The 26892-nt window shown below is 39.6% G+C and overlaps 1 protein-coding gene across 1 annotated transcript in view; it reads right to left on the reverse strand.

Moving 5' to 3' along the window:
• Positions 1-26892, reverse strand: part of LOC143293835 (CCR4-NOT transcription complex subunit 9-like) — an 87306-nt gene that overhangs the window by 41138 nt on the left and 19276 nt on the right. Inside the window, exons 2-5 of the mRNA XM_076605121.1 lie at positions 20366-20505; positions 13277-13397; positions 3743-3830; positions 218-324 (exon numbers count right to left, since the gene is read on the reverse strand). Coding sequence (XP_076461236.1) covers positions 218-324; positions 3743-3830; positions 13277-13397; positions 20366-20505 — 456 coding nt within the window. The remainder of the gene's footprint in view (positions 1-217; positions 325-3742; positions 3831-13276; positions 13398-20365; positions 20506-26892) is intronic.

Here is a 26892-nt window from a genome sequence, read left to right on the forward strand (position 1 = left end):
AAACATGTTTGTGAAAGCACACATACTTCAAATAGTGTTTCAAAGAATTATGCTCAATGAAAAAGATAATCGATCTTAAAACTTCCCTAAGCTCAGGCAAAAAAACTGTAATAAAAAAAAATTACCATGCAGTCTCTTTCACAGCACACAGGATTAACTGTAAAGAGAACGTTAAATAATGGCACAAACATATCTTAAATCTATCTTAACAGCTAACCTTGACCAAAGCACCGATGACACCAAGGCTGGTAAGGCGAAGGTACTCAAAGGGTCGTGTCTTGCTGACTGTATGAAGAAATGGATACAGGAACAGAGGGATATGTACTGAAATCAAACAATGCCAATAAAAGTCACACAGGCAGAGGCAATGAGACAAAGAAAAACAAGTTTGTAAACAAGTGACAGACAGACTGGACACCTATCTGGGGGACAGAAACAAGGACTATGAAAGAGGCTGAGAACCCTTTCCTCCACACACAAAAAAAATCATTACTTAATAATGATATAATAATAATAATAATGGATACTTAAATAGCACTGTCCAGAAATCAGCTGTAGGTGCTTTACAAAGTCCTTTTTTTTTCCTTTTTTTTTTTTTTACATGACATATTACATCAATGTCACATACACACACCAAAACATGACTAACAAACTACACACACACACACACACACACACAAACACACACAAATACAGACATACAGTTTAACCTATATGTGTACATAGAAGCTGCCCTCCACATACACACACATCTAGGCACACACAAACACACACATACACAAACAGACATGCACACACAGCCACATAAACACATTTGCCTCATTTAAAACATGTAAGTTTCAATGAAGTTACTTAATGCATCTGAACAGACAAACAAAAAGCCAAACCTCACCTTAACATCTTTAGAACACAGTCATAAGTATTAATTCTATCACACTTGACATCGATTGAAGCTTATTTTTCAACATTGTTGGTGTCATGTTTATTGTGAGCGTTCAATATGGTTTAACTCAACCATGAACTGAAGTTGGTACAGCTGCAAGGTTATCACTATCATACACTTCTTATGATTTTTCAAGCAAATTTGATTTAAATATCAACCAAAATTCCATGTGTCACATTCATTACCAGCCGAACAGTGGGAATTTTTCGTACCAATATAATCAGCTGAGCCAACAAAACATAGAAGCATCTGAAGAATCCTTCTGTATCCCAAAAACAGATGTGAGATATTATGAAACGATATTTTTCTGGTCAGTTAATTCCCTTAAGTTTACTTTTCTGACAAGAAAAAAACTGATCGATGACAGCAAAGTCTGAGAATTCACCACAGACTGATTCTCAAAAATTTGATGACGTTTGAGGGCCATCGAATGTAGATATGTTTATTTCATCAATTTTGCATCTCTTCTTTCATATAAATTAACTGATTGATTTCAGCCTTTTTGTTAAATGTGTGATCTATTACAATTCATGGTCACGCTTATACTGTGTGACTTCACTTTAAAAAAAAGAAGAGAAAAAAAAAGTCTTTTGGGGGACCACTACATTTTTCATTGAAAAAAAAAAGCAGACATTCTGAACATGGGAAAACAGACTGAAAAGAAAAGAATAAAATTTGAACACACACAATTTGTCCTGTGTTTAATTTGTCACTCCTTTTTGTAGACTGTGTCACACCACAAGTGTTATCCCTTTAAATCTATTGCCCAATAACTCTTAAGAGTATCTGCTTGTGCGTTATGTTGATAATCCAGGGGTGTACACTGGCCTCAGACACTGGACATAGACTGACAAAGAGAGGAAAATATCCTGTGATTTCAATGCTGACTTGGACAAATATCCAATTGCTTTTTCATCACCAAGGTTATGTTTCTTTGTTAGTTGAGATGTGTGTGACAAATTTCAGTGATATGCTGACCCTTCCCAACTATCCAGAACTTTCAGTTGAAACAAGGTCAGCATCATCGCACATGTAACAGGCAGTTTCAGCAAATCTCTAAACGTTTGACTAACCAGGATATTATGTCTTTTATGTATGTGCTGGTTAGGAAAGTGCCAGCTACTTTTCTGCCTGGGCAGACTGGCTATGAATCGACTCATTTTTCTTGATCTTCTCAAAGAAAACATAAAAGGTTTCCGAGGATCAGAGATCTTTGGCTAGACTTTCTGGATCAATGGCTGGTGCATGGCCATAAATTCAAGTCCAACAGTTTCATGCTAGAAACTGCCATGCCTGCGACACTGACTATAAGTGTCAGTGTTGGGAACCCTTATATAAAGCCTTTAAGCTCATCAAGAAAAGAATGTCAACAGAAATGATGGAAATGAACAGAACCAGTAAGAAAATACTCATTTTTCTCCAAATCAGTTTCTGACAGAATGGTCAAGAGAACTTGAAAGAGAACTAGAAAGAGACAGACAGAGACGAAATGAAACAAAATTTATTCAGTTTAGCCCTTAGGCCAGTTTTTTTGTTCAAACTATGCACTATAGTATATACTCAAATTTTCTCAACAATTTGTGCTTTTCACAAGAATGACCAGTGGGCCTTTCAAAAAACAGATTTCAGTAAAAATACAGAAGATTCCCATCACTGATACCCCTCGATAATCACAGTTTCTTTGATTTCATGAGATGAATGACATAGTATTATTTCATTAAAGTTCTGTTTAAATGTTGGAAAATAAGTTGCTCGAGTTGTAACACTTGTGACATGTGTCACGTTTAATTCCCATGTATACTAAACATGTGTGCATGAAAAAATGCATTAATATTTGCTGCTACACATGTATCTGTCAAGAGGACTAGAAGTCTTTCAAGGAAATTCAGTTGCTACTAACCAATTTTTGTGTCCAATATAAAGTACCTTGAGTCACCATATCATAAGCATTATTGACATGCGTGTCCCCACATTATCCAACAACAAGGAATAAGTAACTTTTGTTGTTTTCTTCCAACTGTGTTTGAAAATATATAGGGTTTAGATTATCAAACAACCAGTTTAAGGTATATCTAACCAATATTTGCCTCAAATTCTCATTTATATGACCAGCAAAGAATGACCCACAAAAAGTTCTCTGAAAGGACCGAATCCCACTACAACTTTCATGTTTCTCTTGCTTTGTATATTTTGTGTATACATGTGTGTATGTATGCATATATAAATGTGTGTGTGTGTGTGTGTGTGTGTGTGTGTGTGTGTGTGTGTGTGTGTGTGTGTGTGTGTGTGTTTACATTTATCTGAACTGTTTACCATAAATAAACAAAGGTTTCGAAGCAAACCAAAACAGAGCAAAACCAATCAAATGAATATAATAATCATCTATATGATGAAACATTTCTACAGTGCAATATTCCAGTCTAGCTTTAAACTCTGATCACTTCACATGAAGAAATCAAAGTGATGCTTAAGAAAATGAGGAATAAATTAATGCACACAGGACACGCACAGAGACATACAAACCATTCACACACACATATATACAGCTCATAAGCAAACAATAATCAGCTATTCATATACAAGCACTCACTCATGAACACACCCTGCGAAACCCTCAACTCTCCCTTCCCATTACCCCCATTCAATAACCCCTCAAAATCCAACACACATACACAGAAAAAAAACATGAACACAGGCATGTACTCATTCTCACATAATGTGTAATAATATACCCATACAGCATATCATGGCCAATTTCTCTCTCCCTTTCCCTTTGTAAATGGATCAAATACTTATTGCCTTGTAAAAATGCAGAACGGGTCTCTGGATGTGAAGCCACACACTGCAGCAGAGCTAGCGCATTGCACACACGATTGGACTGTGATGCCTGTTAAAAAATATATTAAAAAAAAGTCAGCAAAACCATAGTCAGCAGAAATCAACAATCATCTTAATTTAAAGTAAACCAGTCAGGATCGCTGTTTTATGATCTGATAAACTGTGACAGAAGCAGAAGAGTATCAACCTACTGCCATCAGCATAATCACATTTTGTGTTTCAAGTGGTAACTTTTTCTTTTTTTCCCTTTTTTTTTTTTTGTCACTAACAAGAAATAATCTTCAGTCAAATTATGTAACTGTTGCTTCCCTTTATTCATTTCCTAACTAGGATTCATTAGCAACAAATCTTTATTCTCAATCTGGCATGTTATAATATTGAACCACTAAAACCAAACTGATATGATCTTGACAGCATCTGTCATATTATTAGAGTAAGATTAGTAACAAAAGCAGCAAGATTTCCAACACTCACAAGTAATACCCACTTGATCCAACATAGGAATTACAGAATAGAAACAAAATGGCACTACAAAACACATCATCTAGCAACAGTGCATCTTAATTGCACGCCACTGTCACCTTGACTTTTGATGTCCAACCTGCAGTCTTAAAATGGTTTGTATTCTGGAGCAAACCAAATGCAAGACTTAATCTCTTTTTAAATTGTATAGTCCAGCAATTTCTGTGCATATACCATGTTATGACTTTGACCCTGAATGTCAACAAAAATCATACTATCAGTATCACTATGGACAGTGTCAGTCGATATACCAAAGTCTGATAAAGTTTGGGTGAAAGATGTGAAATCTACTGTGCTGGCATGCTTTCCTCTATTTTGCAAAATGTTAACACTGGTTTTTGACCTCTTATCCACAACTATCACACTACCATGTTTGTTTCCTACAGGAGCTGAGAAAATGCTACTGTAAACATTTACCAGACATGCAGACAGACATACACAGACAAAGAAGACAAAGTAATTGCAGACTCATTTTGTAGACCTGTGTGAGTAAACAAAAACAGCTGCTATGCAATGTGGTTTGTATCACAGCCTATGATTTGAAGGATGTAAGTTCAGAAACTATGGTATTTTTCAACCCATGGCTGGCTTCTACTCAAAGCTGTGTGTTATGACATATGGGCTTAACGGGAGCCCTGAACAACAATATATTTTCCCTGGTCAAACATCAACCACTGAACATTTAACTACCCTTATTATCTCTTCAATCAATTTGTAAATATTTTGTACAAAAGCTGATTTTTTACATGATGGGCTGGTATGAAGTTCTGTCTTAAACTGTAGCTGCTGATGTATCTAACTACCATTGGAAAAAAAATTATCGCCTCTTTTTTAACTCCATCCAAATTGGAGAAGATGCTCAAACACACTGGCACAGTACATGCAGACTTTCCTCCAACTTCTGAAAATGAAAGGACTCTTGAGTTTAAAACCACCAACAATTTGGTCATAATTAACTCTTGGTGTCCACAAAACTTCAAGAAGATGTAAATGGTACAACCCGGACAGCCAATACCACAACCAGATCAATTACATCCTGGTCCTCAAACAGTTCTGATCATGAGCAATAACCACACATACCTGTGCTTTTTCGAGGGCAGGTACTGGCAGTGACCATGATCTGGTAATAATAACATTCAGAATGCTCCAACGGAGATCAACGAGCCAAAGTTTACAAGACTGCAGTGCAACTTGGAGAAATAACCTGCAGTTAAGGAAGAGTTTAAAGCAAAGATTGGAGGGAAGTTTTCACTTCTGACAACTGTAGGTGAGAACAACATAGACCTTGATTCTGCAGTCAACACATTCAACACAGCAGTACTTGAAACAGCCAATAAAATCTTGGGAAAAAGTCAGTGTTCCAAAACACCATGCATCCTTACAGATAAGAGACGAGAAATGAATAAAGGGAAAGGTGACCCTGGAGCTCACAAGTACAGAGAAGCTAACAACAAAGTTAGGAAGAGATGAGGAAAGTAAAAGAAATCTGGACTGAGCAGCAGTGTACCAAAATTGAAGAGGGCTTGAACAGAAATCACACGAAGAAAGCATACCAAATGGTAAAGATCTCACCACAGAGAAACAGGAGACAGCTGTAAGTACCCAAAGCTAGTCAGGGAAGTGTCTTAACAAGAGAGAAAAAACAAAGGAGGACCTTGACAGATGGACAGAATATTATTCTGAGCCATACATCTACCAGTCCAAAGTTAAGACCAGAATACGACACAAATTCCATCCTACATAAGAAGTGGAAGCAGCCGTCAAGACAATGGAACAAGGAAAGTCAGCAGGAATTGACCATATCTGCAGAACTGGTTCAGGTACGAGGAAAGGCAATGATCACTGTTCTCACTAGCATCTGCAATGAGATCTGGAGCACTGGAATATGGTCAAATCCTTTGACACAGTCACAAAGCATCACCTGACGGGTGCAATAGCCGTGTGGTGAAAGCGTTGGACATTCAATCTGAGGGTCCCGGGTTTGAATCCTGGTGGGTGAAGGGTGGAGATTTTTCCTGTTTCCCAGGTCAACCTGTGTCAAGACCTGTTAGAGCCTGAACCCCCTTTTTGTGTATACACACGCAGAAGATCAAATATGCACGTAAAAGATCCTGAAATCAATGTCAGCCTTTGGGGGGTTATGGAAACAAGCATGAACACCCCCTGAAAATGGAGTATGGCTGCCTAAGTGGTGGGGTAGATGAACAAAATGGTCATATACGTTACATGTCTGTCTGAGTGTATACGTGCGTGTAACTGAAACCTGACTGAATGACACAGGAAATGAATGACCAGTGCCCAAATGGCAGCTGTCAGTTGGCTCTACCCAGATATGCAGCCTGATGTGCAAATGACCCTGTGTTTGTTACGCGCTTAAAGCTTGGTCTCCGACCGAGGATAGGCGCTATATAAGTACTCATATCATCATCATCACCTTGCTCAAGAAAGGAAATCTTCGGTCATGCCGGAACTATTGTACCATCAGTTTGGTAAGCCACCCATGCAAAGTTATGCTGAAAATCGTACTGAACAGACTGAAACCTCAGGTAGAGACCATTACTGCCAAAGAACAAGCAGGTTTCAGGACAGGGCGGAGCACCATTAAACAGATATTCAACTTGAGAGTGATCTGTGAAAAGTGACCTCCAGCACCAACAAAACCTGTACCATGTGTTTGTTGACTTCAAGAAGGCCTTCAAAAGGGTGTGGCATGCTGCCCTAAGGTCTACCATGAGGATGTACATCATCAATGCCAACCTTGTCCAAGTGATCAAACAACTGTACAAGGCCACAAGAGCTGTACTCTTGAACGGTAACAAGGGAGACTGTTCTGCACTATAGTTGGAGTGCATCAGGGATGCCTGCTGTCACCTACCATCTTCAATGTCTTTCTTGAGAGGACTGTGGAAGATGCCTTGGATGATCATGAAGGCACAATTTCAACTGGTGGAAGAATGATCACCAATCTGCAAACTGCAGATGATATTGATGGTTTGGAGGAAGTGAAGATAAACTGGCCAGCTTGGCACAACACTTGGACAAAGCAGCCTCTGCATTTGGCATGCTAGTCAGCATTATAAAGACTAACTCATGACCAACAGCACCCTAGGAATCACATCAGACATCAAATCAGCGGGCCAAGTTAAGAAACAGTCAAGATATTCAAATACCTTGGCACCATAATATCGGATGAAGGTTCAAAACCTGAGATCATGGCATGGACTGCAAAAACAACAGCTGCAACAGCAAGACTCCAAACCATCTGGAGAGACAAGAACATCAGTCTGTATGCCAAGATCCACCAATTGCACTCCCTTGACTAGTCAGTCTCCTCTATGCCTGCGATACTTGGATTGGAATTTGGATTACTCATTTTTGTCACAACAGATTTCTCTGTGTGAAATTCGGGCTTCTCTCCCCAGGGAGTGTGTGTCGCTACGCTGACAGTGCCATCCTTTTTTTAAAAATATCTTTCCTGCCTGCACTTTTTTATGTTTTCCTGTGGATATTTCCACAGAATTTTGCCAGGGACAACCCTTTTATGTGCGCTAAGTGCATGCTGCATATGGGACCTCGGTTTATCGTCTCATCCGAATGACTAGTGTCCAGACCACCACTCAAGGTCCAGTGGAGGGGGAAAAAATTCTGGTGACTCTGCCGGGATTCGAACCAGTGCGCTCAAAATCTCTTGCTTCCTAAGCGGATGCGTTACCTCTAGGCCATCACTCCACTTGGACACTCTCAGCAAACATGTACAGAAAGATCCTGGCAACTGAAATGAAATACTACAGGTAGATCTTGGGCATCTACTACAGAGATCATGTGATAAACAAAGGGGTCTGCAACAAGATCAAACAAGCAATAGGACCTCATGAGAACCAAAAATGAAGTGGTAAGGACATGTTTCCCACTCAACAGGACTTGCACAGATCATCTTGCAAGGGACAGTCAGAAGAAGCTGCAGACAAGGAAGATAAAGAAATGAGAAGACAATATCCAAGAAAGGAGAAGTATGAATCTGGTGGAGGACAGACACAGGTGATGGAGAGTGGTGGCACAGTCTTCACTGGTGCCCCAATGATATCAGCAGAAGTCAAGGTACAGGTAAGAGGTAACAGATAATGAAAGTCGGTTTCCCATTTGATCCCACTTCTGTACCAAACATTTCACAATTGCCTTTGTCTTTGCTCTTTCATGGCTGTACACTTACTGTCTGGTGGCTTGATGGAAACAATTTTTGAAAAACTTCCCAGAATGGTCCACTGCACTGAATAGTGTACTGTGTTCTGCTGGGAACAAAGTATCACTGCCAATTCTACTATGGCGATTCAACTTCACATTCCATTTAATATCAATCAGTCTGATATGTGAAATTTTCATAAGTGGATTTTTTTTTGGTAGTCATTTTGACATTTTTGAGATGTGTTCCATGATTTCAATACAGAGATCTTGCTGTTGGTCTTATACTTTGATACTGCAGTATCGCATATGAATGAACTTGACAAGATACTTTTTTGTTGTTGTTTTTTTTTTGCTGCCCCATCATCTGCACCATTTCAGTGGCATTACTCCCATGCCGCTCATCTAGATTACCCCATATGCGGATACACCCGAGTTCATCCGTCACAGTTCCAGCGTCGGCAGTCTGCAGGGAACCATCAATGTTAGGTCACCAGGAGGCCACACACCAGAGGAGACCCTGCACTGCTGCTGAGTCACTTCGGTGGTGTTCAGTGGTGCCTGTTCTGATTCAATGTACTTAGGACACCACCTACTAAACCTCCTACTAGCGACAATAATGGCTTAGTCGTGGAGACAGACTGAGTGAGCGTCCCTCCTAGAGTGGAGACCGCCACCACGTCCCTCCAACAACAGCCCTCCATGAATCTGCTGACACTGAAGACACTGACAGGACTCACCCCAAGCACAGAAGTGGAGGGGTATTGAAACTGAAGTCACCATGTGAGCAGGGCATGAAAGGCCACAGACTTTTGAGACTGTTTTGTTTATATTGATGATGATGATGAAGGAGGAGGAGGATGACGATGACGATGTTGCTAAGGAGGTCCATTTTGGTTTGGGACTACGTGACAAGGCTGTACTCTGCGCTTCCTGTCATAATGATATCCCGGTGTTAACCAGGCCCGAGAGATACAGACACTTGCAGTGTTGGTCAGGTAACTGGAGCAACACACCCAAAGACGCATCCTTGAAGTGGATGACACTCGACTGTGTGGTCCCAGTCTCCCCAATTAAGCCCACAGCACACTCAACTCTGGGTAGGAGCTGGCCACAGGCCAAAAAACCCACCTCCAGTGGGATTCGAACCCACATCCTCCCAGCCATCAGTCTGCGATGCTAACCACTTCGCCACGGCAGCTGGTTTAACAAGATACTATTTGTTCAATGTGTGCTGAATGAGAAGTTAGTTACAAATAGCTGAGAATTTGAAATGTAAACCCCCAATGGCTGAGACACACTGGATCAAAGGTGCTTTGCTCATCTTCAGTATGTCTTGAAGTTGAAGGGCTTGAGGGCACACACACAAACAATAAATAAGATACACTGTTTCCATCTGACCACAACATTTTCTATATGAGCATAACAGCATTAAATGCACTAAATTTTAGAAAATTCAGCTGAAAATGTAGCAACTGCCAGGTATATGTCCTGTGTTATGTGGCCTTTCATGGGGATAATGCCACTGTGATAGTGTGACAGTGTGTGTAGCTTCACTAATAACTGCATGTGCAAATGTTGATACTGTGTGTGGTGTATGCTGGTAAATGAATGACCAGGAAGTGCATTGTGTGGAAGAAGAATTGTATGTGCATGATTCACTTGTGATCAGGTGTCTTGTAACCGTAAATTGTAGCTGTCTTGAATGCTGTTGAAGCAGTGACAGAATCAACATACATCCCTGCTGAGCTGGAAGAAGATATTGCCATTGCAGATCAAGTGACAGACCTGCAAAGTCAGACCCTAAGTCTGTTTGGAGAAGAAGCACTGGAAAGCCAGGACTTACAGAAGCTCCAGCAGCAGCACCCTGCTGTATCAACTCTTTCTTTTACATGAAACAGAAGAGGAAGTCCACAAAAGCAGAATGATCAGTAGAGTCCATGGACACGAAAAAGCTCACACAACACAACGTCTCAAGCCACAACTGGTTTTGCACCAAACTACCTGATGTTTGGTAGACAACTATGGCTGCATGTGGACACCATGCTGAACAAGGAAGAAGACTCACTTTGCCCTGACTGGATACTGCACCACTGTCACAGTCTGAATATGGCCTACAGACACACCAGGAGGAGACTTCAAGAAGAAGCCTTGAAGAAAAAGGAGCTGTACGACCATCATGCTCTGGATGAACTGATATCCAGAGGCCAGACAGTGCTGCTAAGAAATCATCCCCATGGAAGACACAAGTTACAAGATAAATGGAGAGAGGAGGTCTTCTTCGAAATAGCAGACATCTGCAACAACATCTACACTGTGATCAAAAGAGAGACGGGACAGGAAAAGCGGGTTCACAGGAATGAACTGAAGATCTTTCCTAGTGACCATCAAGAACCACAAACCTAAGAAGATGCTGCATACAGCATCACTGACACTGATGACTCTGACAACTCAGAAACAGAGTCAATGGAAGTCGACAGCCTACAGCCACAGGATGATCCTCCAGCAGTACAGAAGCCAGCAGCACCAACACCTCCACCAGTCCCTAGGCTAAGTTGTAGCACCAGGTCAACTGCGGAGCAGCACAGGAACTTGCATCATTTGCCTCGTTCAGCCCTAGCTCAAGAACAACTGGCAGAGACTGATGCCAGGCAGAAGCCAGAATTTATACTTCAGATGGCAGACAGAATATTGAACTTGTTCTCCAGAATCCTGGATGAAACACACAGGCACAGCTCTAATGGCCATACCACAGCAAGACAATGTTTTACTAAGAGAATTTAGAAATGTTTCCAAACAAAAGTGGAAGTGTGAGAGTGAAGAAGACAGTTTGTATAATGTGCAAGATTGGTTAAGACGTATACTTTACAGGAGGTGTAAAAAGAGTTGTTAGATTTATATTTTGTGTGAGAAAGGAAAAGCTGGCAGAAAGTGGCGAGGAAAGAAAAATAGAATTAAAAATTTGCTCAACTGATGGTGGTAGAAGCACCATGAGATGTATAACTAGGAAATATGACATAGGTCAGGAAATAACATTTTGAAAAAAAAACAACATGAAAGGCTGTGAAAATAATAATAATAATAATAATAAAAATATAGTGAAAGGCTGTGAGCTGTTTTCTATACTGCTTTATGGAATGAAAAAAGATCATATATGAGCCAGAGTGTAAAGAAAGTGAATTAAAACTTCATTGGGTCCCATCCTTCTCTTGAGGCACTTAGTTCGCCAAGTGTGGATAGGTAGGGTGGAAAGGGATTTTAACTTTTTAACTTTTTATTTGTTCGATCGCCCATGTAAATCTTCAGTTTATCTGGATGGTGGATATGGCGGATTGAATGTCAAGGAGAGAGAAGCAAACTGATTTTGCAAAATTTGATGAAGACAGTTTAAACAACATTTATTTTGATTTACATTTATAAAGAAACACAACAAAATACACATGTTTACTGTACATTTCAGTGCCAGTTTGGCTGCATCTCATGGCTGATAATTTATTTTGTGAAATTCAGTGCTAGTGCAACAAACTAAAATATAAAAAAAAGAAGAAAAAAAAGAGAATAATCCAGCAGTTGCAGATATTGTATCCTTATGCTTGAAATCTTTCCATACTGCATAGTCTTTGTGTACAGAAAGAGAGTAGTTGGTAAGAGAGATTGAGTGTGTGGTGATGATTGCTGGAAAATAACTGCAAAGGTCACTGGAGGTTTTCAATTTGCATGGTGTTGCAGCTGTTTTTTAAATGCATTATTCTAATTTGTGATACATATATATTTGTACCAATGGCATTCAGCTTTTGCTTTCACCTTCTTCCCATTTGAACAATCCTAATTTTAAATATTTCAAAAATATTTTTCACTTGCAACTGAACAGTAGGACAGCATTTTATCAAGAGGGGAGTGTATGTGACAGTGTGTGTAGTATATACCTATACCTAAACATTAATAACTGCATGTGCCAATGTTGAAACTCTGTGTGTGTATGCTGGTGGGTGAATGACCAGGAAGCTGCATTGTGCGGAAGGAGAATTGCACGTACATGATTCACTTGTGATCAATGTCTTGTGTTCTAATTATTTGGAAACTTATGTTATAAATGCAGTCCGATTGTGGGATCTGATCTGGCCATGCTTCAGAACAGTACAGAGAGAAAAAAGTGAATAATGATGCCTTCCTGCACCTTTCAATCTAAATACAAGAGAAGAAAGAACCCGAGCAACACACCACCAGCAGAACCATATTAGCATGGAAGACAGGAAAACAACACAAAGCCATGTATGTAAAATGATTCCTTAATGTTTATTAGGTAGTAAAAGTAAGAAATATTCATAACATATTACATTCATGACTTTTTCTGAGAAAATTTGATTTTCCAAACATTAAAACCATTGCTGAAAAATGTGCAGCACCTACAAAATTGTGATGGCAAAAAAACGCCAGATTCAGTTACGATCCAGCAAAGTTTGTTTCTTTACAATTGTGGCTGCTCAGAAAAAGCCATGGTTTAAACTTGCTATTAACATATACACACACTCTCTCCCTCACATAATAACGACTGAATCAGGGTGATTATATCAACTCAATTTGTTCAAGTGAGTGAGTGAAAAAACAGACTGTTTCATCACAGTTCATGAAATGATTAATAAACATGTACTATTTCTAACTGGGTGTTACAGCAAAGCGAAGTGTTCTCTAGTGCCGAATGAACTCAAAATATAACAGAATGGGAATACTGATGTCTTGACACAAGTGAAAATTCCAGTCTGCACAATAAGTGTGATGAGACTGGCTACTTACTGTGAGCACAGGAGGGTTGATAGCTGGGTATATGTTGACAATTTCCTGCATCAGTGCAGCAATGGTTCCAAAGGAATGCCACAGTAAAGGTGCCAAGTCTGGTACAACTTCTCGTTTTTTACTGAAAAGACCACATATTACAAACATTACATAATTGCACAAAGACAAACCTTATCTTTGAATGAAAGACAAGGCCCATAATCTGAAATTTTGTGTGTGCGTGTCTGTGTGTGTGTGTCTCTGTGTCTGTCTCTGTGCGTAGTTGATGGATTTTATGTCTGTTCACTAATAATAATAATAATAATGGATACTTATAGAGCACACTATCCAGAAATCTGCTCTAGGTGCTTTACAAAAACGCTTTTGTTAACATAAAACATTATATCTATGTTACATACACACACCAAAATGTGACCACACACACACACACACACACACACACACACTGCATACATACATTTTAACATACATGTGTATCTAACAGCTACCCTAACACATACGCACACATAGGCAGGCACAAACTTACATAAACACACGCACACACAATACACATTCATATACATGCATGTAGTTATGTACACATACATATGTATACACACATAGTCAAGCACACCTAACGAAAAGGAAGTGGACCTGCCACAATTGAACTTATTGCTGAGGGAAAAGGTGAGTTTTGAGACGAGATTTAAAAGATGCGAGGGAATCAGAATGACGGAGGTTATCAGGGAGCTTGTTCCACGTCTTTGGCGATTGAAAAGAAAACGATCTGTGTCCATAGGTCTTACTTCTGACGTGAGGTATCCTGAGAAGTCGAGTATCAGAGGAAGAACGGAGCTGGCGAGACGGTGTATAGACATGGATGAGTTCAGAAAGATACATGGGGCCAGATCCGTTGACTGCAGAAAAGGTCAGCGTGGATAGCTTATAGTCTATTCGATCAGAAACAGGCAACCAGTGGAGAGACCGAAGGAGAGGAAGAAACATGGTCAAATTTAGAAGCTCTGCAAATGAGTCTGGCAGCGTTATTCTGAATTCGTTGGAGTCTGTCAAACAGATATTTGGGAAGACCGGCCAAAAGAGAGTTGCAGTAATCCAATCTTGAGAGAACCAGAGAGCATACAAGTGTCTTGGTTGCATCGGTTGAGAGATAGTGGCGGATAGAGCTGATTCTACGCAGTTCCAAATAGGCAACTTCACAGATATTCGAAATGTGCTGTTGGAAGGAAAGAGACTGGTCCAGGATTGCACCAAGACTGCGAACAGAGGGAGAAAGTGAAACAGGTGTGCTATTGATCAGAACAGAGTCAGGAAAGGAAGGATGTTGACGAAACTTCTTTGGACAGGTTATCATAAATTCAGTCTTATCATCATTTAATTGCAGCTTGTTGAGAGTCATCCAGTCCTTTAGGCCAGCAATGCACTCCTGTGTTTGAGTCACCAGTGCATCAAATTCAGCTATGGAAGCCGACTGATAAAGTTGTGTGTCATCAGCAAAGCTCTCATGCGACATCGCATGATGACTGATGACATCCGACACAGGAGCCGCATACAGCACGAAAAGAACAGGACATAGGACGGACCCTTGTGGGACACTAAGAGTGATATCAGACGGGGAAAATGGGTGGGGAAGAGGGGGGAGCTGGGGGAAAGGGAGGTAGAGTTGGAAAGTGGGTGGATATAGGAAATATGGCCTGAGCGCAAATGCTGAGTGTGTACATGCACGTGCGCATGCGTATGTGCGTGCGTGCATGTGTGTATGCATGCACATGCATGATTTCCTCTTGACTGCTGGGGAAGAAAACAGTAGAAAGAGGTGTTTAAAGTCATAAACCAATATCCAGAACAATCAGCCTAAATGTTTCATAGAACAGAGCGATCAAAGAAACTTAGATGAAAAAAAGAAATATGTTGAGGAGTAAAACCAAACCCTTATGCAGACTGGACCTGATGACGACTTGACAATAGATGATCTAAATGAAGCAATAGCTAAATGCAAGAAAGAATCGGCTCCTGGCCCAGACACAGTTCGCTACTCGGACATCAAGGAGCTATCAGAAGACAGAAGCAAACTTTTCAATCTGCATCAAAACAGTTTCCACAATGGACATGTGCCAGACGACTGGACACACAGCTTCTTAAAACCCATACCAAAACCAGGAAAGGACCATCGTCAGGTAAGCGGCTACCAGATCCTAACCATGCAAAACATTGCTAGAAAGCTCATGGAACGCATGATAACCAGGAAACTTGCAAGGGATCTTGAACACAGGCACATTCTCCCTTCAAATCAAGGTGGTTACAGAACAGGCAAGTCCACATGGGAAAATGCAGCTGCTTTTGCATACAAGGTGTATGAAGGATTTCAAAGAAAAGAAGAAACACTAGCAGTAGCAATCGACCTTTGAAGATGCCTACAATAAAGTCCAGTTTGCACACCTCATGGAGCTGCTACTAAGGTATGGAGTAAGTTTGACACTGACAAGATGGATAGCAGCAGCACTTCAGGAAAGAACCGTCATCCTACGCCTCGGAGACTGGATGTCTGCACCTTCTAAACTATCCATGGGACTGCCACAAGGGTCTCCGCTCTCTCCTGTCCTCTACAATGTCTACACGAAGGGCCTTGCAGACTTAAACAACAATGGAATATCTCGGGTGCTTACTCTTGCGGATGATGGCCTGGTCTTCAAAACTTCGAAAGATGCGCAGGAAAGAACTAAAGCCATCCAGAAACAACTAAACAATATTGCTCAATGGTGCAAAGACACAGGATCTTCCATCAATCCAGCGAAAGCCCAAACGTTGCTGTGCACCCTCAACAACAGAACCGCGAGCAGATCACCACCACCTATGTCATTCGATGGGATTCAGATCGAGAAAACCGAATGCCTATGCTACCTAGGAATACAGTTCGACAGGATGCTGACCTTCAGAAAACATACGGAAAATACCATTCTCAAATGCAAAAAGGGCCTTTCAGTCTTAAAAGCAATGGCAACCAAAGGTATTGAACAACGCCACCTCTTCCTGCTATACCAATCACTTGTCCTCAGTGTGATCGACTACGGACTTGGGCTAACAACACCATCTCAAAGCAACCTCCTAAAATTAGAAAGAGTTCAAAATGAAGCTATGAGGCTGATCCTTGGAACAACAAAAGACATGCCCTCGGAAACCATGTGATACCTGCTTGACCTTCCTTCAGTGCAGGCCAGAAACAAGTTAGAACAGGTTAAGACCAATTTCAAAGCATTAGAAAACCCTCAAAACCCACTGCATGACGCAGTCAAAGAACCAAAAGGCAGCCGTCTAGGACGAGGAAGATCATGGATGGGGCAAACAGAAGACACAATCCAGCTAGTATGCCAACTACAAGACCTGAAAGAAACAAAAGAATGGGAGAAAAACCCCGAAAACCTCAACCATCTATTCAACACAGCCATTTCACCCACTCTAGGAAGACACTGTCGGGAATGGCCAGAGGGCAAAACTGATGCGGAAGTGAAGCTACTCATAGAAGAAAACAGTAAAGAAGAGGACATCATCATATACACAGATGGCTCAGTCACCAAAGACCAATCCGGTTGGGGATTCACTGCGAAACAAAATGGAAAAACAATTTGGGAAGAGAATGCTGCCTACAAAGTTACAACCTCCAGTCTAACGATGGAAGCTGAAGCTGTGACACATGCCCTCCAGTGGCTATTGTCCATCCATATGCCCGGAAACCAACATGCCATGATTCTAACCGACTCAATGAACCTCATACAGAAAATTGAAAATGGAATGGGAAGCCCAGAGTGGCATAAGGCAATGTGCAACTTTCAGATTTAAAAACTCACATGGTCATACTGCCCAGGACATGCAGGTGTTAAGGGAAATGAGCGAGCTGACAGACTTGCTGGTAAGGCAACAACAATGAGCGGCCTACATCTAGGAAAATCGGAAATCCTCAGAAAAGTCAAAGAATATCAAAAAGAACAGGTACAAGGCCATCACACCATCGATCGCCTCAAAGAAATAAAAGCAGAGAGAGGGAGCGGCCGTAAGTCTACCATGAAAGGCAGAGCACGATGCTTTGCAAATCAAACAAATATCGGCATCATTTCCAAACCAACATTGCGCAAATTTCTTCAAAACGGAACAGAGTCTCTGTGGGCTTTTCCAAATACAACAGACTGAGCAACACACTAGACGCCACGTTCTTGGCATCAGAGATCTTTTCCCATCCCTCTTGCAGCCAATCAGTGGCAGCCTCTGAGGATGAGGTATGTGTGTGTATGCATGCCTACACTGTGGGAGCAACGGAATATTGGAATGTGTGGGTGTGTATATATATATATCTTGGTATATATGTGTGTGGGGTTGGGGGTGGGGGATATGGGTGTATGTGTGTGTGCTTGTACAAGTGTTCATCTGTGTGTGTGTGTGTGTGTGTATGTATGTGTGTGTGTGTGATTGTGTGATTGTGTGTGTGTGTGTGTGTGTGTGTGTGTGTGTGTGTGTGTGCGTGCATGCGTGCGTGTGTGCTGTGGAAGCTGCGATATGTAACTTGAAATGAGTGTGTGGAGGGGGGTAGAGGAGGTGCAGGGTAATGTGTGTGGGGTGTGTGTGTGTGTGTGTCTGTGTGTTGGGGCTCATGTACGTTTATGTGTATTTGACTGTGCTTTCATATCTGTGAAACTGCATGCTTGGTGCACATCTGTTATGCATATGTGGGTGTATGTATGAATGTGTGTCTCCATGTTTTACATTTATTTGCTTATCATCATTGTTGTCTTTTTTATTTATTTATTATTATTATTATTATCATTAATATCATTATTATTATTTCTACTTTTTTATATTATAATTATTATTTATTTATTTATTTATGTACGCTTATAGTTGACTTCATCTTGCGCCTTATACATATTATTGAGCATGTAAGTAGTGGTAGTAGTTTGGTTTTTTGGTGTTTTTTTATGTATTTATCTATTCTTTATTCACCCTTTTTTCTTTCTTTTTTTCTCGAGGCCTGACTAAGCGTGTTGGGTTATGCTGCTGGTCAGGCATCTGCTTGGCAGATGTGGTGTAGCGTATATGGATTTGTCCGAACGCAGTGACGCCTCCTTGAGCTACTGAAACTGAAACTGAACTCAGCCAAAAACTGAGAAAACAGTCTGGAGATATATTTTATTATACAACTTGAGATCAAATATGTGAATTTTCAGCCTTCCAGAGATATTTCCCTTGTTTTGATGTTATCAGTGTCATCACTATGGAAATAAGTGCTATGTCCTAAGGCAGTCAAGGGGTTAAAGCTTTTAACATTTTACTATTCATTATTTTTATATTAGAAAGAAGAAGAAAAACAAACCTTTGAAGTACTTGCTTATTGGACTGTTTGATAATGAATGCCCCCCCCCCCCAACCCCCCCCCACGCCCCCATAAAAAATCATATATGAATGTTGGTGATTCAAAAATCTTAATGTTTAAAAAGTACTGGGATATAATCATTGCTTCATAATGTCACACTGCGGACATGTTCAGGGGTGATATATTTTTTTCACAAATACATGTAATATTTCTGATATATTTGGTTTTAAAAGCATTAGTTTTCAATCTACACATAACTGATGTTAATTTTTTTGTTTTCATGGACATGTTTTTTTTACATTCATTCATTCATTTTGCCCATCGCTCCTGGTGGAGCATAGGCCATTGACGATCCCTCGCCATCGCACTCTGTTCTGGGCTGTTCTGGCCATTCCAGTCCAGTTGGTCCCTTGCTGCTTCAGCTCTGCCTCGGTATCTCGGCTCCAGCTGTTTTTTTGTTTTTTTTTTACACTGCTATTGTAAAATTCATGAATTTTTATCTTATTTTGTAAGGGAACTCTGAAACTGTTTCGCTATGAAGTTTAAAGTTTTCCAGAATCAATGCTGATATTGTTGCAATTAGAGGTGTGCACACACACACACAGTTACCTCAAACCTCCGACTTCAGTCATCTGCCTGAGCTTATCCAGTTTCATGTTCATCTTTATGAATTTTTTAGCAGATTAAAAAATAGTAAGAGTGGTAACTCTCTCCATTACACAAGGTACACAACTTCAAGTCAGTGATGCTTACGCTACCGATTCAGCAAGCACACAGGTAAATAAAAGGTAATTGGAACAAACCCAGACACTTTCTCAAAAAAGGAAGTGCCGGGCCTGTCCTTATACCAATCATTTGACATGTGCACACAGCAGCAAAGACAGAAGAAATGTGCAAACACTCTTTACTATTTGTTAATCATTTCATCTCCTGGCCTCATTATTTGTTAATTAGCAGATTAAAACTTTAGTTTTGCCAAGACAAAGGCTCTCCTCTCTCTCTCTTTCTTGTTGTTGTTGTTGTTTATATTATGGCAAATTATGAGCCCTGTTGACTGATGTTTCATGCAGTCTGCTGACTTCCATATTGTCACTGATGACAGAAGTTCATAAAATTTTCGATGAGGATGCTTTTCTTCTCCCAAAAATAGAGTAACTTGAGTCATTAACATTTCATCCTTTTCATGCTGCAACACACAGATAGTTGTTCACAAAGCATCAGCTTTGATGCAAACTAAAATCTGCTGGATTACCCCAAAGCAAAACTAGTTACGTGCTCACATCTATTATGGAATTCTGTAAGGTGCACTTTCCTGTCTCACTCCTACAACTCTCTAACTCATGTCAGGAATTCGGACTTCAAATTTTTATAGGAACGGGCTTCACTGCCTATGTGATCTGTAACATAGCATCCCTTGCTGCCCTGTGAGCCACCTAAAAATGCAGAGATCTATACAAAATGTTGAAATCCGGTATCTTACATAGTATTGTGCAATATTTGAATATCAGCAGGAGCTACAGCATTTCCTGCTCATTGATGACAACAACAATAATAATAATTAATTCAATCTATGACTGTGCAACATGTGTAAACAAAGTTGAAAAACTTTCCTCAATGCAATATATACAACAGAACAGAACAGAACAAAATATAATATCTTTTATTACTAAGTGTCTGTATAGAAATATATATATATATATATATTGTATACGGTTTCTTAAACACATTACCTTAGTTCTAGTAATGCATTTTCTCTCGTCTCAGGGCTTGTCAGTTCATTGATCCATGCATAAATTCTTTCTCTGTCCACAGTAGGATTCTGTAAGGACGCGCCAGGAGGAATCTGAGTCGGATTCACCATGCGTGATTGCTGCAATGGTAACAATAATTGAAGATGCTGTTGTTAGAGAAGGGTTTGCATTCAAAAGCAAGTTTTATGAAGCTGGGATATACAACAGGAAGGACTGAAAGGGTTTTAGCACTAATTCTCTTCATAAAATTTTTTTTTAAAAACAAAAAAAAACATTTCTTTTTTTAAACAGAAACAAAAGTATAAAGAAAACATGAGACATTAAAAAATCAACAACCCAATTTAAAATATTAAATATATAAGAAATGCATGTATACTCTACATTTACATGTCAACACAACAGTTCCAGCAGAAGAAAAAACAGAAAACAACTAATATTAAATTAATAAGAGACTAGACAACACCTTTTAATTGCAAACATTCCACACAAGACAAACAGATTGTTCTTGTTCTTGTTGCTTTCAGTCCAGACAACTGCACAGGGCCATATCAGGAATGTCAAACCATACAAATGCGCAACCACGTCAACACAAAATTGTCACATCTACAAAAAAAACACTAAGACAAACTCACAAAACACAGTTCATGACACAGTATCCCAATCATTTACTTAGCTCCTCATGGCAAATAAGATTAGGCCATGGTGAGGATGCCAGCCATTCCACTTAATTTATCATCCCCAGATTACAAAAAGTCAGTAAGAAAGGAAAAAGAACGATACTTCAAAGCAAACAAAAAGACATTAAAAAGGTCATGTAGGCAAATAATACTGCAGAATGGGCAGCTTGTGCCCATCCTAGTGTTTACATCTCACTACCTAATCACCAGAGCAAAAAAGCACAGATAGTACTTCATATTCATAATCTGCGGAAAAGAGAAAAAAGTGTCAAGGCTTGCTTGAAAAAAGAAAAGGGGAATGAAATGGGAAGGCAGAAAAGGGGGACAACAGTAAAGGAAGAAAAGCGGCAGAAACAAAGAGAGTGATAGAACACAGAAAATTTCTAGCACAGAATTTCCAGAAGGCCGGAATGCTATTTATACTGAAACACCCCAGGCATCCCCACGGGGGTAGACAAGCAGATGAAACTGAACATCAACAAGAGAAAAGCTTAAATCAAGAAGTTGAAAAAAATGCCCAAAAAAGCACAGCAAATTTTCCTGTTTTATTTGAAAGTCTAAAATCCCCACGAGGGTAGACAAACAGATGAAACTGAACATCAACAACACATAAATTTGAATCAAGAAGTTGAACAAATGCCCAAAACAAGCACAGCAAATTTTCCTGTTTTATTTTAAAGTCTGAATCAAACATGTACATTGGTTCTAAGTTTGCACTAATCATATTTCATACCATACCTTGTCTGTCTGAAATGCTGATATCAACTTTCCGAATTCAGTCAGAAACCTGGATGCATTTTACGATTCAGCTCTGTCCATGCAAGACCATGGCGTTTAAGAACAGCTGGGGATTCCCCTGTGATGTGTTGAAAATATGGCCTATCCAACCACTGGAGACTAAGAGCAGTAGGTTCATGGATAACAGACACCTGATCTGGTTGCATTTCAGTGACATGGGTACTCTACCTAGCTGGTGCTGAAATGCAACATTGGCAGTGAAAGGGTTAAATCTTATTTCCCTGGCAGTGAAAAGGTAAATGATGTACGGTCTTAAATTATCCTGTTGCCCGCAAGCCAATTTTCCTTGCATTTTTTATCAGGACATTAAACTGATTTGATTGACTAATTGACTGATTATTGTCATGCTTCAACAACAGATCTACATGTCTCAGTTCTGTGGCTGCTTGATCTGCCTGCAGCCTTCAACACAACAGATCATGATATTCTTCTCAACCATCTTCAGTATATGTTTGGAATCTGTGGCACAGCTTTCGATTAGTTAATTACTTTAAATCTTACCTCTCTAATCACACTCAAAGGGTGTTCATTTCCAGTGCTCTATCTGAATCCAGATCTCTTCCTGTTCGATATGGTGTACCTGAAGATTCAGTTCTTGATCCAATTTTATTCAGTCTTTTTTATTTGATTTTTTTTTTTTTATTCAGCTCTGTCCATGCAACTTGCAAGACCATGTCAATAATTTATGTAAAACTACAAACTTCAAACTGAGGTAAATCTGTGTCATTTGACCATATCTAACTGATAGTAACTATTAACCCCTAGGCTGCCTATATGACGAGATAACTCATCATCACAAACATGTATGCTTCACTACCACAATGACGAGATAACTCGTCATTGAAATATTCTGACTTTTCCCTGGTTTGCATTCAGTTCGTTGACAAAAATACCGGTACCATCTAAGTCATGAGGCAGTCCTTTATTTGAACGTTTTGGTTGGGTTACTGTAGCAGTGTTTGCCTGGCTCCTTTCCTCGCTCACTCAACAAAATGTCGGACTGACACCATGCTCAAGACATGCGATAGTGGTGAACAAAATCAACCAAGATTGCTTTCTTGCTGATGCTCAGAAAGAACTGAAGCGTAAATTTGAAGGAGAAGACATTAATGAACATTTATAGGGCGACTTCATAGAAAATAAAGGGAGCGATTGAGGGAGTGGCCAAGATACAACTACCAGTGACTGATGTACAGCTGTAGCAAATGACAGAAAGTGACCAAATTATTAGCAGGACACAGTGTGGGCGATTTTCTTGGCACTCAGCCGATGCGGTCTGATGAGAACTGGATAAAGTGACCGTATGAGAGGGGTGAAGAGGGGGGGATGGAGACTGAGGGCGTGTGGCCTCACATCCATATTATCACTTGGAGAAGTCACAATGCACTGTGTATCTATCTCTTTTTTAAATTTATTTTATTGTGGTTGTCCTTGTATGATTTTGTGTGTGCAGATATCCATTTGTCCAGAAAAAGATATTTTAGTGCATATTACCTGACTAACGTTTGTAATGAACAAGTTGAAAATTTGACAAAAAACAAAACACTGATTTCAAAACAACAGCATGTCACTAAAAATATATAAAATGGGGAAACATCACATGTTTTGTATTATTTATTCATTCACCTTTCAGAAAATACATATTATGGGTCTTTCTCCAATGACAAAGAGCACAGATTTTATTGAAAATTTATACCTGTTTTGGGGGAAAAAACCCTCGCAAATAGATTTCATTTAAATCTTATTTTCCTGGCAGCGAAAGGGTTAAGGCTCTGTCTAATTCTCTCTGTGTGTCTCTCTGTGTTGGCAGCGAAAGGGTTAAGGCTCTGTATAATTCTCTGTGTGTGTGTCTCTCTGTGTGTCTCTCTGTGACTCTCTCTCAAGGAGATGTTAACAAACCCGACAATACAAGTTATCGTGGAGTATCACTCATAAATATTATTAGTAAAGTTTACACTCATATCTTTCGTAAAAGACCGAAAATGAAGAAAAAACAACTGAAGAACAAGCAGGTTTTACAGCTAATTAGAGTACCACAGACCACATATTTACATTATATTTATTCAGAATTACTACAGAAATATCTGTTTTGTAATACAAACCTTTATGCTGCTTTTGTGCACTTCAAGGCCTTCAAGACTGTTTGCGATGAAGTGGTGTGAAAGGCAAACAGTACATGACACCTAAAGGTGCTTGCATGTGTACATGTGGAGGGTCTTTACTCAGATTACTTTGAATGTCTAAATGGAGTGATCCAGAGGAAACTGTGCAAATGGAGTGAGAGTCTGTACATATTGTCGCAGGTGACAATATGTTCACGGCGACAATAAATGCCACAGCATCTCTCTCTTGTCAATACATGCCTGTGCTATATTTAAAACATTATGCCCATCACACACGGAGCGTCGAAGCAGCAAGTTTCACGCGACAAGCAGCAAAAACGTGCAGCGCCCCGTGTGCGAGGTATTCAGGCAGCAAGAGTCGCGCTGCCAAGCAGCAAGATCGCCGTTGCCGCGCGTCGAAATCCTGGATAGAACTTGTCCTATTTCCCCACGAGAAAAGAGACGGACGTGCATGGAACAACCAATCACGAGATCCGCTCGTTTCACGTGACACAAAATGGCTGACATCGTTTGGACTTGATTCATTCGTTTGACGTTGCTTAATAAGTCAATTAATCATGAAAACAAAGTGTTTTGGCAGTAAACGATTAGACTGTTAGGATGAAAAGATTGTCATTACATCTGAACGCATGTCTGTTTAAGAGTGATTTCTGTGAGTGCACCAAAAATGTTGACTTTCTACTTTGAACAGCAACTCATATGGTAACGTTTGTAATTTCTGCCTGAGAATATTCTGAGAACGAAAGTATCTTTGACTGAAATTGTAAGGATAACTGGATTTCCAAATATCTTTTAGAGCTGTACACACTTCTTCTTTATTTCCACACACACATCATGTGCAGGTAAACACACAGACACACACACACACACCACCACCACCACAAAAATACAACTGAACATTCACACAAACCCTACTGAACACACACACACACACACACACACACCACACCACACACAAACACTACTAAACACACACATACACACACCACATCACACACTCACACAAACAGTACTGAAAACACACACACACACACACACACACACACACACACACACACACACACACTGTACCACACCACACACAAAAACATGACTGAACTCTCAAACAGTACTGAACACACACACACACACACACACACACACACACACACAAACACACAAACACACACATACAAACACCACTGAACACTCGCACAAACACTACTGAACACACACACAAACACACTACTGAGCACTCACACAAATACTACTGAACACACACACACACACACACACACACACACACACACACACACACACACACACACACACAGAGTCATTCCTTCATTTACTCCTTCATCCACACGCACAAATAACAATAGACATAATAATACATGAATATGTAAAATCAAATATTTGAGTTCTGCAATTTTGACAGTTCACTGACCCTGAAGTAATGTGCTGGGATAACCAACAAATCAACTGAAACAAATATTGATTGCAACCATAACAATTTTTTTTTTTTTTTTTTTTTTTTTTTTTAACTGGAGTGCTATTTTACCAATATTGATTACAAATGTTGGTTGCAACTTAAATTGAATGTTTGTAAACAGTCAGAATACAAATATCATGCTGACAGCAGCTAAGTGTGACTATTTCCCCATGAAATCACAAATATTAGCATGAAATTATGATCAAATATTGGTGAACTACTGATTTTAGACAGCATGTTGACTTTCTTATCAATCATAATTATGATTTATTTTGATATTATTGTAACATAACTTTTTATTCTATATTAGTTAATGTGCATGGCTGACCAGGTATTACAATATTACAATATATCCCCTACAGCAATCAGTTCTTTGTAAGCAGGCATACAGCATATGTTAAGCTGAGTAAAACAAAGTGTGAGATATATACATGTGGTAAACTGACTGCAAGTTAGTGTGATTTTCAATTTATTTTTCCCCAAGTGAAACAAATACTGAATGCAGCATTATTTATTATTTGGAGCTATTTTCTCAATACTTTCTCAATACTATTTACAAATGTTGGCAGCAACCAAACTAAAATGTTTGTAAGCGGACAGAATACAAATATTATGGGATTTATGCTGACTGTAGCTAAGTGTGACTATTTTCTCATACAAATAACAAATATTAACAGTATGATTAGTGTTTGGTAAACAACTGATTTCAGATAGCATTTTAACTTCACTTCCTGTCATAGTTCTAATTTGATTAGTCTTTTGACATATCTTATCATCCATAATAGGTCTAAGTGCAATCAAAGACTTACTTGCCTGATTTCACCTTCAGCACCCTACCTTCACCTGAAATAAACATTAGCCAGCAGTTTGTTCTTACAGTGTTTGCCAAATGACTTGTCATTATGTATATCAGTGTTGTTGTTGTTTTTATAACACTGTTTGATAACTTACACACTGTTGATTAGTATCAGTGTGTTTTGATGTTTTCAGTTTAGTTGTAACTTGTGTTACTTCATATTGGAGAACTGTTAGTTCAACACAAATATATGCTTACATAATTGATTTCTCCTTCATGGTCTAAATGCAGTTGTAATTTCTTTTCTTCCTTTTCAAATCATAGTTTGGAACTGAAAAATGTTGGAATCTGATTGCATCTGCAGTTATATCAGGCACAGTTTATTGGTATGAAGCTGTGCCACTGATGTGGAGAAGAAAAGAACTGTCACAATTGCATGTACAGGATTCTCACACATCAACACTAATGTAAATGAAAGATGCAACAACCTGAAATTGTAAGGATGACTGGATTTCCAAATATCTTTTAGAGCAATACACACTTCTACTTTATTTTCACCCACACATTATGTGCAAGCACACACACACACACACACACACAAACCACACTACCCACTCACACAAACACTACTACACACACAC

Source organism: Babylonia areolata, chromosome 19 (assembly GCF_041734735.1).
Source record: "Babylonia areolata isolate BAREFJ2019XMU chromosome 19, ASM4173473v1, whole genome shotgun sequence".
Lineage (NCBI taxonomy): Eukaryota > Metazoa > Mollusca > Gastropoda > Neogastropoda > Buccinidae > Babylonia > Babylonia areolata.